The 15,000-nt window shown below is 41.3% G+C and overlaps 1 protein-coding gene across 1 annotated transcript in view; it reads left to right on the top strand.

Annotated features, from left to right (window-relative positions):
• Nucleotides 1–13,516, top strand: part of LOC138980072 (N-acylethanolamine-hydrolyzing acid amidase-like) — a 92,600-nt gene extending 79,084 nt beyond the window's left edge. The window contains exons 7-11 of the mRNA XM_070352874.1: nucleotides 5,498–5,585; nucleotides 9,089–9,173; nucleotides 9,701–9,766; nucleotides 11,528–11,623; nucleotides 13,359–13,516. Coding sequence (XP_070208975.1) covers nucleotides 5,498–5,585; nucleotides 9,089–9,173; nucleotides 9,701–9,766; nucleotides 11,528–11,623; nucleotides 13,359–13,437 — 414 coding nt within the window. The 3' untranslated portion in view covers nucleotides 13,438–13,516. The remainder of the gene's footprint in view (nucleotides 1–5,497; nucleotides 5,586–9,088; nucleotides 9,174–9,700; nucleotides 9,767–11,527; nucleotides 11,624–13,358) is intronic.
• The last annotated feature ends 1,484 nt before the right edge of the window (nucleotides 13,517–15,000 follow it).

Below are 15,000 nucleotides of genomic sequence, written 5' to 3'. Positions count from 1 at the left end.
GAGCTGTCCTCACCCGCCGCCATCGCCAGAACCGAGTGCAGTGGGGCAACCAGCACCTTCGCTGGACCGTCCGGAATCACTGGAGACACGTGTGGTTCAGCGACGAGTCCTGCTTCCTGCTCCAGCGACATGATGGTCGGAGGAGGGTCTACCGGAGAGTAAACGAACGTTACGCGCCCAACTGTGTGGATGAGGCACCCGTTCATGGTGGTGGAGGCGTCATGGTGTGGGGGGCGATCAATACCGCTGGAAGGAGCACCCTGGTGCACGTCCAAGGGCGCATAACTGCCCAGCGATACGTGGAGGAAATTCTGCGCCCACACGCCCTTCCTCTTCTGGCTGACCAGGATGCCATATTCCAGCAGGACAACGCTCGCCCGCACACAGCACGACTCACCACCCAGTTCCTCACCGACCACCATGTCCAGGTGCTTCCCTGGCCATCCATGTCGCCAGACATGAACCCGATAGAACACCTCTGGGATGAATTGGACAGACGTGTGCGCAGGCGAGAAGAAGCGCCGGCAAATCACCGCGATCTATTGCAGGCACTTCAGGAGGAGTGGGACACCATCCCACAGCAAGATATCCGGCATCTGATCCAGTCCATGCCCAGAAGGTGCCGGGCAGTTGTTGCTGCTCAAGGCAGTCACACCCCCTACTGACTTGACAGCCTCGGCACCCAATCGTATTGATTGACTGATTGATTTGAAGATGCAAATGAACTGTGTGTGCATTCAACTGTGTCCATACCAAATTTCAAACAAATAATCTAAATATTGGATTTTCTGTTAATTTTTTCGAAAAATAAAACAAATTTGGCAAGTAGCAACTATGCGTTTCTTTTTTGAACAGTATATATAGATACAAATTTAAAATAATTAATTGTCATGCTGCATTTTAAGTACAATTTCCAATGATAAATATGTCAATTTTTAACATATCTTAATTTAGAGAGAGAGAGGGAGAGAGAGAGAGTGAGAGAGAGAGAGAGAGACAGAGACAGAGAGAGTGAGAGTGAGAGAGAGAGTGAGAGAGAGAGAGAGAGAGAGTGAGAGAGAGAGTGAGGAGAGAGAGTGAGAGAGACTTAGACTCAGACTCAGACTCAGAACTTTATTACAAAAGGATAAAGGTTTTAGGCAAAGCCTATTCTTCCAACCTGTCCTTTATACAACACATAAAGACAGACGGACATAACAAATAAAAATTCAATCATATATGATACAGAAATACATTGTATGGATTGCAATACTATGTGCATTTAAGGAATTAGAACTCAAAAATTACAAAATTACATTGACATAGTTAAGCATTTCATTTTGAGAATTAAGTTGCTCAGATTAGCTACACATCCGTTAAAACTAGTACAGAATGTTCAACAAAATAACAATCGAACAAGACATTTCATTCACGAATGATGTGTGAACGTGACTGCTCCCGAGAAGGCTAGGCTCGATTTGTAGAGGTCTATGCGAGGTATAGGAGGGATGATTTTTTGGGACCCATATCTTTTTGTGGCATGTTTGAAATGTGATTGCAAATATTTAGGACAGTCGTCATTTAGAATTTTATACATGAACACAGCCTTGTTTAACGTCAACTGATCTTTCAAGGGGAGGAAATTCAGGAGCTTTAGTTTATCATCCGTGGACCTATTCAAATCATGCAGAATAGGTTTTGCAGCTCGGCGATGCAGGGAATTGAGTCTTTTCAAATGAACATCACTGCAGTTATCCCAAAGAGAGAGAGAGAGAGAGAGAGAGAGAGAGAGAGAGAGAGAGAGAGAGAGAGAGAGAGAGAGAGAGAGAGAGAGAGAGAGAGAGAGAGAGAGAGAGTGGCACCCGCAAACAATTGTGTTTCTCGTATTTTAAATGGTTTGTATAAGTACACGCATACATTGAGAGAGAGAGAGAGAGAGAGAGAGAGAGAGAGAGAGACAGAGAGAGAGAGAGAGAGACAGAGACAGAGGGAGACAGAGAGAGACAGAGAGACAGACAGAGAGAGAGAGAGGGAGAGAGAGAGAAGGAGAGGGAGAGAGAGAGAGAGTGAGAGAGAGGGAGAGAGAGAGAGAGTGAGAGAGAGAGAGGGAGAGAGGGAGAGAGAGAGAGAGAGAGAGAGAGAAGGACGGATGGACCGAAGTTTAGAGAGAGAGAGAGAGAGAAAGAGAGAAAGAGAGAGAGATAGAGAGAGAGAGAGAGAGAGAGAGAGAGAGAGAGAGAGAGAGAGAGAGAGAGAGAGAGAGAGAGAGAGAGAGGTTTGGAACACCAACTGCCAGCGACCTACACTTCGCTCATTCATTTACTCATAAACTATTACATTGCCGTGAGTTGCTTCAAAGTACTGATCCTTATTTTCTGGGAGCATATTTCAGAATCCGTTATAAATTACATGATGCAGTGCACCTGACCTGATCGTGACCTACACTGCCGGCCACACGACCTCTTCGGTCCACGGCAGGTTATGCATAACAAAGGTGCAGGCAGGTCTCTTTTTCACCTAACCAAGGTTACGAATGCTAGTGACCTGAGCGTGACCTTAGGCGCCGGGGGTCAGTCATATGACCTCTTCGGTCCACGGCGGGTTATGCAACACACAGGCGCAGACAGGTCTCTTTTTCACCTGACCAATGTTACGAATGTTAGTGACCTGCAGATCGTGACCTAATGAGTACTAAATACATAATGTGTAAAATTCCCACACAACTACGTAAGGTCGGACCCAAACTACTGCAAAGTCACACACAAAGCGCAAAGAGCATAATTGTAAAGTTATGATGTTGCGCTATATAAATGCTCATTTATTATTATTATTATTATCATTATTATTATTATCAACACCAATCGTTAGGACACAACTACCTAGGGTCGGACCCAAACTACTACAAAGTCACACACAAACACCAATAGTTAAGACACAACTACCTAAGGTCGGACACAAACTACTACAAAGTCACACACAAACACCAATATTTAGGACACTGGGCAAGTGTTCACACACAAATACCTATCAGGTCGCACCCAAACTACTAACAATTATACAAGGGCAGGTAAAACACACTATATCATGAGTTATCTCTCTTGGAAATTATTATAATGAATTTATTCAAGTACTGCTTAGTCCATAATGACCGTTTTTAAACTGCCACAACTTCTTTAGTTGCATAGGAACAAGATTGTTCTTATACCAAATTGCTCTCTTTGTCTCTCATTCCTACTCCTTTACACCCATGCTTGTCAGGGGCGGACGAGGAGGGGGGCACAGGGGGCACGTGCCCCCCCCCCCCCGAAAATAAAAATGTAAAAAAAAATGGAAAGCTGATTCTATGACCATTTCTAAGTTCAAATGGCACCAGATGGCACCATTTTGCTTCTTTGGGCCAAACATTTTTTTCGGGGGGGCATGCCCCCGGATCCCCCTAGCAAATTCGGGCGCTTCGCGCCCATCACATTCACTTTCGACTCAAAGTGCACCCCCCCCCCCCTTACAAAGCAACTGATCCGCCCCTGCTTGTTCTCATTCCTTTATTTTAGTATTTTTCCAAATTACATCTTCTGTTCTATGTCTATCTAAATACGAAAACATCGCCTTATGTATGCATGTTTGAGAACATGGTTTAATAATTTAATATGCAACAATATGAATGTGATACATGCAGGTTGAAAACGACGTTAAACACCAAATAAAGAAAGAAAGAAAGATACATGCAGGTATTTGGGTAATAAAAAAACTCTGAAAGAGGAATAATAAAGCAGTTAACCTTTAAAAAAATACTGACAACAGCGAACCAGTTTTCAGTTATGGAGCAACATTATATTGCCTCCCCAATCCGAGATTCGAACCAGCGCAATGTGCTAACAGACTTCGCTTCTTGTTTCCATTAAGAGATAGAGAGATAATAATACAATTTTATTTCATTTTCAACTCGGGCCACATTTTGGGGCTTTACTCCAGGTTCTCCGGTCTGCCCCCCCCCCCTCCCCCTCAAAAATATTCTAAAAAAAATATAATGTTAACTAGGTTGGGTCTGGTGCACTCCAAAGTTGCGAGTTTGCCTTCGTTGAGAGGGCTGCCCGAAATTTCTCCCGAGGGAGATGAAAATAGAATCTAAAATGTCAACAAACAAACAAAATTCAAATCAAATAAAATAACAAACAAAAACACTATTAAAATTATCAAATAAAAAATCAAACAAAAAACATTAAACAAGGCAAAATAAAATCAAATAAAAAATTCAAATTTAAAAAATTCAAATAAAAACAAAGTTCAAATCAAAAGTTAAATAAAAATAAAATCAAACTCAAACAAGAGAGAGAGAAGGCAACACAGTGACGAGTTGAAGGGCACAGACTGGTGCCAATGCGAAAATATTTACCTTAGTCAAAGGGAGATAACTGCGATTTCATAAAATTTGCATAAATTTGTTGGTACTTTTATGGGAACCTGTCTTGGTTCAGAAAATGTTGGAGAGTTCCCTGGAACCTTCCCGAAAATCCTGCAACATGTTCTAAGGTTCCCTCCAAAGTTCCGGAAAAACCATCTATATGTTCCTGCCCAAACACCTAGGTTCCCGTATAGACACCTACACACACACACACACACACACACACACACACAATAAAAACACACACACACACATATATATATATATTAAAACACACTGTCTTCTTTGAGCTCTGTCTGTCTGTTTGTCTGTCAGTGTCTTTCTGTTTCTCTTACTTTTTGATTCTGGGTTTTGGAACATCAACAGAAACAAATAGGGTCATTCAAGGAATCGCTAGTTTTGACTTTTTTTTTCTTGGCCTGCTTGAAATTCAAAACCCGAACGGATCTATTACGTATTGGGATTGAAAGAAAGATCTACTCGCGGGAAAGAATATATCTTTAAGAACAGTATCGACAGTCGATTTTTGCTATTTTCATCATAATTTATATTGTTGTTTTGTATGGACACTGTGTACTTTAATCAGTTTTTGGCTCACGTAAGTGTAGCCTATGCGATCGTAACTTTGTCTGTCTGTGCGTGCGTGTGTGTGTGTGCGTGTGTGTGTGTGTGTGCGTGTGTTTGTGCGTGTGTATGTCTGTGATAGAAACTCTAACATTTGAAGACGTCACATTACATTGACGTCACATTATGACGTAAGAGGGTTAGACGTCACGCGAAGGAAGTACTGAAAGTCTCGGTCATTATTATTTTGAGCGGGCCGAGACTCTGTTGGCAGTCGTGTCCCTGTAAGTAGGCTACATGCAGACAGACAGATCTAGATCTAGTGTCTCGCTTTCTTGCACAGTTGCACCTATGCTCTTTCTGTGTGTGTGTGTGTGTGTGTGTGTGTGTGTGTGTGTGTGTGTGTGTGTGTGTGTGTGTGTGTGTGTGTGTGTGTGTGTGTGTGTATGTGTGACGGAGTGATTGAGTTTGTGTTACTGTTTGTCGATTTCTTACGTGAGCCTTGATGGCTTCGCCTCTTGTTGTTCAATCAGATTGTTTTCATTGTTATAGACGCTTGAGAATGCCAAGGATTTCACTGACGCGGTTGAAAACCTAGCAACCACTGTTATTCACGCGACTGCATACATTATCGTCGGAGGTGAGTGTATTATAGTTTTATTCCCCCCTCTGCTTCTTTCTCTCTGTAAACTTGTAGGGCTAGTTATTTTTCGGTAACTTACCCAACAACCAAAATCACTTACCCAACAACGGGCCTGAATCCTCGATAGCTCATGGGTAGAGACTGTACACATTGTGGATCTATTTTTTGCGACTCAAAAGTTCAGAACACTATAATGTACAAAATATACATTTCTGGAGCAAACAATACAACCATGCATACCGCATTTAAACCAGCAACTACAGGCTTGAACACATGAATCTCAATATAAAATCCATGAGTTTGGTTGTTTTCTGAATTCAGATCTGCCGTGCACAATCGTTTATCGCTAGCAAGATTCCAAGGAAAAGTAACTCTTATACTTTGTCTAGCGACACGAGTATAGTTCCCCTTCCAGATTTCGGCTGCATCGACAAGACTGCAATCCGACGGTCAGTTTTCAACAATATTTCATTTTATAAACAGATCACACGCAATCAATTGCAAACATTTAATCAACTTAAAGAACATGCAGCGGTTTCATAAACTATTTTCCCCCAGAAAACTGAACTTCATACAGTTTTTAACGTTGGAACACGGGTGTAAAACTTCGTCTGCTAGTCACATTCGAGGAAAGAACATTTCCTGAGCGATACCAAAACATGAACAGAACACACACTATCTGCCTTTACCGCCACAGCAGAATGACAACATAACTGTGTACTTGATTTTAGTTTAAAACATGGAAACTGACAAGAAGTGTTAACAGAATTGAATGATTTGCACGGAACTATACAACCGCGCATTAATCGATCGCCTGCGCAGGTAGACTGGTTGAGTGAATATGATTCGATCAAACTTTCGCACAAAAACTCCTCTTTTCTTTGAATAACTGAAGAAAGGAGGAATAAAGAGGTTACATACGATCGTCTCAGTGATTATCAAAAATAATGGTCTCAGTTCGCGGTCAGGAAAAAGCTCGCTGAAGCTCGCAATTGTCATGATCCGCTAACTTCGACCATTATTTTTGATAATCACTGAGACTCGGCATGTAACCTCTACATAACTATCTCAACTAAAATGAAAAGGTCATAGCAGTAGAAAATTCCACTTTTTTGTTATATTATTTGATTGTATAAGTAGAGGCAATAGTCTTCTTTCATTTCATACCAGAAACATCTCTGTGCGGTTAATTTAACAACCGAAATATTAATTCTCAATAATTGTTAGAGAACCGGTTTATATCACACCAGGTGCAAACATCAGTTACGTATACAAACCAGGTCGCCAGAATCAACAACAAACAAAGTTGAAAACTGAGAAATAACTGAGAGAAATGTCGACATCTATACCAAACCAGGCCTGACTAGTTGATTTTTACGTCCTCTTATGACCAGTTCGCCTGTCTTGGGACAGGTTGGGTTAGTATGCTTTGTGTGTGTGTGTGTAGGGGGGGAGTGGAGAGAACACCAAACAGATGCAAACAGTGAACACATATGATCGGTGTTATCGTTCTTGGAGGCTGTTGTTGCAGTATTTCTTCTTCTTCAGCGGTCCAGAATTTTCTGGTGACGTGTGAGCTCGTTTGCCCATAGTCAGCTTCACTCCGCTTTCGTTGAGTGTTTCCATAACCCACCGAACTCCGACATGGATTACAGGATCTTTTCCGTGCGCACTTGGTCTTGTGCTTGTGTGTACACACGAAAAAGGTTAAGTCACCAGCAGGTCTGCACATAAGTTGACCTGGGAGATCGGAAAAATCTCCACTCTTAACCCACCAGGCGGCAGCGACCGGGATTCGAACTCACGACCTCCCGATTAGGAGGCCGAAACCACCAAACAAACGCAAACAGTGAACCCATATGATCGGTGTTATAGTTTTTGGAGGCTGTTGTTGCGGTATTTCAAAATAGGGCTGTACGTGAAGATGTTATTGGAAGTCGTTCACTTCACAGCACCAGATGCAAACATAATGAAGTTAAACAGTAGGTCGCTAAGATCAACAACAAACAAAGGTGAAAACGAAGAAATAACGTGTCTCACACATTTGATGTCGACATATATCATTATATATCACACCAGGTGCAGAAACCCTAACACATTTTTGGACAATTTGTCAGATAAGTTTACTCTCTGTATTATAAGTGTTTGTCTGTTCACTGACAAGACCGGCGGGGATGTAGCTCAGTCGGTAGCGCGCTGGATTTGTATCCAGCTGGCCGTTGTCAGCGTGAGTTCGTCCCCACGTTCGGCGAGAGATTTATTTCTCAGAGTCAACTTTGTGTGCAGACTCTCCTCGGTGTCCGAACACCCCCGTGTGTACACGCAAGCACAAGAGAAGAGATGGGACATAAAGATGAGCACGAAAAAGATCCTGTAATCCATGTCAGAGTTCGGTGGGTTAAAGAAACACGAAAATACCCAGCATGCTTCCTCCGAAAGCGGCGTATGGCTGCCTAAATGGCGGGGTAAAAACGGTCATACACGTAAAAGCCGTGGGAGTTTCAGCCCATGAACGAACAAACAAACAAACTGACAAGACCGCTGGGTCGAAGATCAGTGACTGTACCGTTGGTTTTTTTCTCTCACAATTAAACCTTCCCATAACATACCTTGCTGGTGTTTTTACATTTAGTCAAGTTTTGACTAAATATTTTAACATCGAGGGGGAATCGAAACGAGGGTCGTGGTGTATGTGCGTGTGTCTGTGTGTATGTGTGTGTGTCTGTCTGTGCGTGTGTGTGTGTAGAGCGATTTAGACCAAACTACTGGACTGATCTTTATGAAATTTGACATGAGAGTTCCTGGGTATTTCCTGGGTATGAAATCCCCGAACGTTTTTTTCATTTTTTTGATAAATGTCTTTGATGACGTCATATCCGGCTTTTTGTAAAAGTTGAGGCGGCACTGTCACACCCTCATTTTTCACCCAAATTGGTTGAAATTTTGGTCAAGTAATCTTCGACGAAGCCCGGGGTTCGGTATTGCATTTCAGCTTGGTGGCTTAAAAATTAATTAATGACTTTGGTCATTAAAAATCTGAAAATTGTAAAAAAAAATAAAAATTTATAAAACGATCCAAATTTACGTTTATCTTATTTTCCATCATTTGCTGATTCCAAAAACATATAAATATGCTATATTCGGATTAAAAACAAGCTCTGAAAATTAAATATATAAAAATTATTATCAAAATTAAATTGTCGAAATCAATTTAAAAACACTTTCATCTTATTCCTTGTCGGTTCCTGATTCCAAAAACATATACATATGATATGTTTGGATTAAAAACACGCTCAGAAAGTTAAAACAAAGAGAGGTACAGAAAAGCGTGCTATCCTTCTTAGCGCAACTACTACCCCGCTCTTCTTGTCAATTTCACTGCCTTTGCCATGAGCGGTGGACTGACGATGCTACGAGTATACGGTCTTGCTGAAAAATGGCAGCTACTTGACTAAATATTGTGTTTTCGCCTTACACGACTTGTTTTTAATTGACACCAGGTGCAAACAAGGGGGAAGGTGTGGTGATCACACGTGACCGATTGTCTGCCCTAGATCGTTATTACCTGGATCCCCTCCAGGCCAGGTGAGGTACCCCTTCTCTGTTTCTATGGAAACTGTTTTGATGTTGACAGATATGGAACTAATGAACGGGAGTATATTTATACACTAGTTGTTGTTGTTGTTGTTGTTGTTGTTGTTGTTGTTTACTTGATAGCGAACAGGACATTGCTGCCTTTGCTAACGAGCATATACATAGTTATGTAACGTGTCTACAGAAACGTGAACAGGGATATTGTGGATCCATCAAAATACTTTCTTTCCCATGGTACCGAACATGAAAATCAGCAAGGTCGTTGATTATTTGTATCCATGTGTCAAAGTGGAAGAATGCTCATGGCTTTTGATGTTAAACACAGTCAGTTACTTTGATTCAACATTTCAACTAGAATATTTGAACATTGATAACAGTACACAAGTGATGATGATGATGATGATGATGATGATGATGATGATGATGATGATGATGATGATTATGATGATTATGATGATGATGATGATGATGATGATGATGATGATGATGATGATGATGATGGTGATGACGTCACGCAGATGGTATGTGCTGGAAACCAACTACGATCGCTGGACTCAGCCTCCACCGTTTGACAACCAGAGGAGGTAATATCACCTATATCTTATTTTCCAGTTTTATCATTTGTGTGTGACTTCAAATTTCTAATAAAACATGATCAAAGTGTACCGCAATTGTCGGGTTACCCTTTATAAGGTAATTAAGGCACAATCACTCACTTTTAGAACATAACATGTTCCCAATACTAAGACGATATAAAGTATATATAGCGCACTGCATTTGTGATAGACCGGCACGGTTGGCCTAGTGGTAAGGCGTCCGCCCCGTGATCGGGAGGTCGTGGGTTCGAACCCCGGCCGGGTCATACCTAAGACTTTAACATTGGCAATCTAGTGGCTGCTCCTCCTGGCGTCTGGCATTATGGGGTTAGTGCTAGGACTGGTTGGTCCGGTGTCAGAATAATGTGACTGGGTGAGACATGAAGCCTGTGCTGCGACTTCTGTCTTGTGTGTGGCGCACGTTATATGTCAAAGCAGCACCGCCCTGATATGGCCCTTCGTGGTCGGCTGGGCGTTAAGCAAACAAACAAACAAACAAGCATTTGTGATGTCCGATTTTCGTGGACTATTGGGTGTGTGTTATAGTCAGGGTGGGGTAATTGTGAGCAATGGAGGTAAACGAAGCACACAAAAACAACAACGAACAAACAAGAAACAATTAGCTACACATGAAACGCAGGCTACTACCATACACACTGGTTAGAGCGGATCATCTTATAGTCTGAAAAAGACAGTTTTCACAAATAACTTTGTCGCAGCTTTTATGGACTGTGGAATAGTTGCGCCACCTAAAACAGCGAGGCAAAACAATGCCACTGATTAAATAGTTGTCCCCAGCAAACTAGGAGTCACAGTGAGAAAACAATACCAGTGTCAATGTTTGCCTCATTGTTTTAACCTTCGCCCGTCCGGGTTATCGACTACACACGGAAGTTATCGTGGGGCCGTGCGGACCCATGCTTCTCATATCCTTCTTTGAGAAACATGGATCCGCATGCCCCCACGATGTTTGTAGTTTGAAATATGACCTTTTTTTTTTTAGTCATTACTTCTCGCTGAAATTTTAGGACATAAGAGCTTTTTAGGTGCCTGAGGCATTCTTAAAAGCTTATTAAAAAAAATGGCAACTAGTTTTAGAGATATTTGCAATTAAACACCCTTCTGGGTCCACACGGACCCACGACCACCGGCGAAGGTTAAATGGTGCAACTCTTTCACAACCATAAAACCCCAGACTGAGTTACCATATTTAAAAAAGATAGCATTGTATTCGTTATCTTCTTCTGAATCCAGAGTTAGTACACATATGTTGTGTTTGAATTGAAAACAAACTTCAAACTAAAAAATAAATCGTTTGATGCAAATGAGGCTTATTTGGCTTGTGTTACCAAGAAAATAGACTAGCACTGTCTTGGCCGCAGGTTTTTCTACTAGGTTTTTACCAGTCTTTGTGAACAAAAAAATACAATGCGTTCATTTTCATTCTGAAAAAGCCAAGAGATTGACTAGGCCAAACAAACATATGTGTTGGTTTAGGGTAACATATGACCCCACAAAATAGGGTCGGTAGGTCGGCTTTTTATTTTTTTAATTTTTTTATTTTTAGTCTCGGTATATATGGTTTGCAAAATGTGCCAGAGGTTGTTTTTTGGGGGATTTTTTTGGAGAAATAAAACAAAAAGTTTTAGGGTCGGCGGGAAAAGATAGGGTCGGTCGGGTTGCCCTAAACCAACATATATGTTTGTTTGGCCCTATATATATATGTTTTGACTTGTTTTCTTTTTCCAGAGTTGTAGCTCACCGTGAGATGGACAAGTTAGGCACTGGCAACATCAACTCTACCACTCTCTACAACGTCCTCAGCACACCGCCGGTGATGAACAAGTAAGTTCCTTTAAACTCACAGCATATATATATTTTATGGAAGATAGCGTAAGAAAAGGCTATATATAGTTGAAGTCCGTCGGCTTCTCATATAAGGTATATTAAAGCCTTCTGCAATACAAAAGAACATCTGAGGAGGTAGAAACATCAGCAGCATAAACCGTACCGATGTTAAAAAAAAATTAGAAAAATAAATAAAAATTAAAAGCAGAAAAGACAAAGAAACAAGTCGGGTAAGGCGAAATTACTACATTTAGTCAAGCTGTGGAACTCACAGAATGAAACTGAACGTAGTCCGCCGCTAGTGCAAAAGGCAGTGAAAGTGACGAGCCTGTTTGGCGCGGTTGCGGTTGCGTTGTGCTTCATAGCACGCTTTACTGTACCTCTGTTCGTTTTAACTTTCTGAGCGTGTTTTTAATCCAAACATATCATATCTATATGTTTTTGTAATCAGGAACCGACAAGGAATAAGATGAAATAGTTTTTAAAACGATTTCGGAAATTTAATTTTAATCATAATGTTTATATTTTTAATTTTCAGAGCTTGTTTTTAATCCGAATATAACATATTTATATGTTTTGGGAATCAGAACATGATGAAGAATAAAAAGAAATAATTTTGGATCGTTTTATAAAAAAATAATTTTAATTACAAGTTTCAGATTTTTAATGACCAAAGTCATTAATTAATTTGTACGCCTCCATGCTGAAATGCAATACCGAAGTCCGGCTTTCGTCTAAGATTGCTTGGCCAAAATTTAAATCAATTTGATTGAAAATTGAGGGTGTGACAGTGCCGCCTCAACTTTTACAAAAAGCCGGATATGACGTCATAAAATACATAACAAATAAAAAAACCGTCCGGGGATATCATACTCAGGCCTTTACATAAGATGAGTCCACCCCTACACATTGACACGTATACACAATCATCAACTTGCGTGATTTCGAGTAAGATTTTTCTTAATTCATCAACTCAAATCAAATCAAATCAAATCAAATTTTATTTAACGAGGGTTGTGACATATAAGCAATATAAACGAGCTTCTTTTCAATCAGCCCACGTCCAGAGAGGGTTTTTGTTTGTGTGTTTGCTTAACGCCCAGCCGACCACGAAGGGCCATATCAGGGCGGTGCTGCTTAGACATATAACGTGCGCCACACACAAGACAGAAGTCGCAGCACAGGCTTCATGTCTCACCCAGTCACATTATTCTGACACCGGACCAACCAGTCCTAGCACTAACCCCATAATGCCAGACGCCAGGCGGAGCAGCCACTAGATTGCCAATTTTAAAGTCTTAGGTATGACCTGGCCGGGGTTCGAACCCACGACCTCCCGATCACGGGGCGGACGCCTTACCACTAGGCCAACCGTGCCGGTCTAGAGAGAGGGACGAACTACTCTAATACATATATATTCACACGTAAAACATTTACAAAGATAAACATAAATTAAAAGTAAAAGAATTTGTTTTTAAACTCTTCACATGAAGCAGTAGGTGGTCAAGTGTAGAGATGGGTATATCCCGTGTAAATACCCGGCCAGGTCTCCGACGGTGGAGCCAAACGGTCAACACAGGAAGTAGTCATTCTTTAATTTATTTAAATGGGACAGATTCAGTTACATTTTCTAAATAAGCTTGTGGCAAATACAAAACTTGCGCTTTCAAAGTCTTCGCTTGTGATCACTATGATCAATATAATTTGTTCTCTTTTTTTCTTTTTAATTCAGCGGAACTACTTACACCACGATCATGAGTGCGTCACAACCGGACGTCTTCAATACGCATGTTCGCTGGCCGCCATTGTAGATATAACAAAAGACGGAAGTGACGTGTCTATTTGGTTAACTATTTTGAACGAATAACAAATAAAATGTTACGCAGAGTAGTGCAAATTGTGTGTTTATGTGTGTGTGTGTGCGTGTGTGTGTGAGTGTGTGTGTGTGTGGGTGTGTGTGTGTGTGCTTATGTGTGTGTATGTGTGTGTGTGAGTGTGTGTTTATGTGTGTGTGTGTGTGTGTGTGTGTGTGCGTGTGTGTATTTGTGTGTGTGTGTGTGTTTGTGTGTGTGAGTGTGTGTGTGTGCGTGTGTGTGTGTGCGTGTGTGTATTTGTGTGTGTGAGTGTGTGTGTGTGCGTGTGTGTGTGTGCGTGTGTGTGTGTGTGTGTGTGTGTGTGTGTGTGTGTGTGTGTGTGTGTGTGTGTGTCCGAGCTTCAAGCGGCATAACTCTGCCGAACGGTCATGTAGCAGTGACAGAGTTATTCTTCAAAACTCGCCTATTGCTGTGTCCTTTTCGTTTTACACACAAAGAACAAATCGCATTGCAACGTCTGTTTCAAGCAGGTGCCGGTCAAATCCTTTTACATTGTATTAGCCAAATAATTGTACTTTTGCGAACCTACTAGGGGTCATGTATCGAAACCGTTTTTGAATTGGCTTATCAGTGACCTTTGCCACGTAATCTTGAGTTGTCAAATACTTTTAGTTTTCAGGGCAACTAAGTAGGATTAACAAAACACCGTCCATTTTTAACAGGTTGGTTATTGACTTTTGTCACATAATCCTTTCACATACTATTAATCCCTATTGTGAGGTCATAACCACTTGGGCGATTGCCTATAAAGTATTGACATCCTCGACAAATCCTTTTTGTTCCGGACTAACCCAGCAGAGGTCGGTCAGAAACGTCTGTATAAAACAAGTTGGTTATTGACTTTTGCCACCAGATCTTATCGTATTGATCGCTATTGTGGGATCGTGGCCACATCGGCGGTTACCAATGCCCTGGGGCGATCTTTAGTACTTTTTCCTAACTGCGTTATGTTAGTGCACAGTCGTCTGTATAAGTGCACCCCCGCACGCTTCCACTATAAACAAAACACAACAAAGACCGTAAACGAGCATTGACCCGTCATCCCATTGTTTTTCCGTTGTCAGCCTACAATACAAGTATGACCCACACTGAATCAGAAAGTTAATCTTAATAGCCTGTGTATTGGTCTCAAGCCAGCTTGCCCTTAATATTTTCTTTGTGACAGAGAAATTCTTTGCACGTGAAGTAAAAACCTTTTTCGCGTCAAAGGTCTGCGCTAAGCTCTCGGCAAAACAAGTTCCTTCTGCTGTGGTTCCCTCACCGAAATCGGCTTTCCTCAAAGGAACTGCCGAGCGCTGGGGAAGTTCTGTCTTGGCTGTTGTAAGCCAAATGTTAAATTATTCCTGGGGTGTCACTCTTGGGGGTTTAAGACTAAGAGAGTGTGGACACTTTGCAGCTTTTCGCAGAAATCATATATTGTTGTAAGATAAGTTACGTTTTGTCGTTGATTTATGTTCTAAATAGCTCTATACAAAACGAAGTTTTATATATCGACGCCTC

The sequence above is a fragment of the Littorina saxatilis genome, linkage group LG11, assembly GCF_037325665.1.
Source record: "Littorina saxatilis isolate snail1 linkage group LG11, US_GU_Lsax_2.0, whole genome shotgun sequence".
In the NCBI taxonomy this organism is placed as follows: Eukaryota; Metazoa; Mollusca; class Gastropoda; order Littorinimorpha; family Littorinidae; genus Littorina; species Littorina saxatilis.
This window is presented reverse-complemented; position numbering and strand designations above follow the sequence as displayed.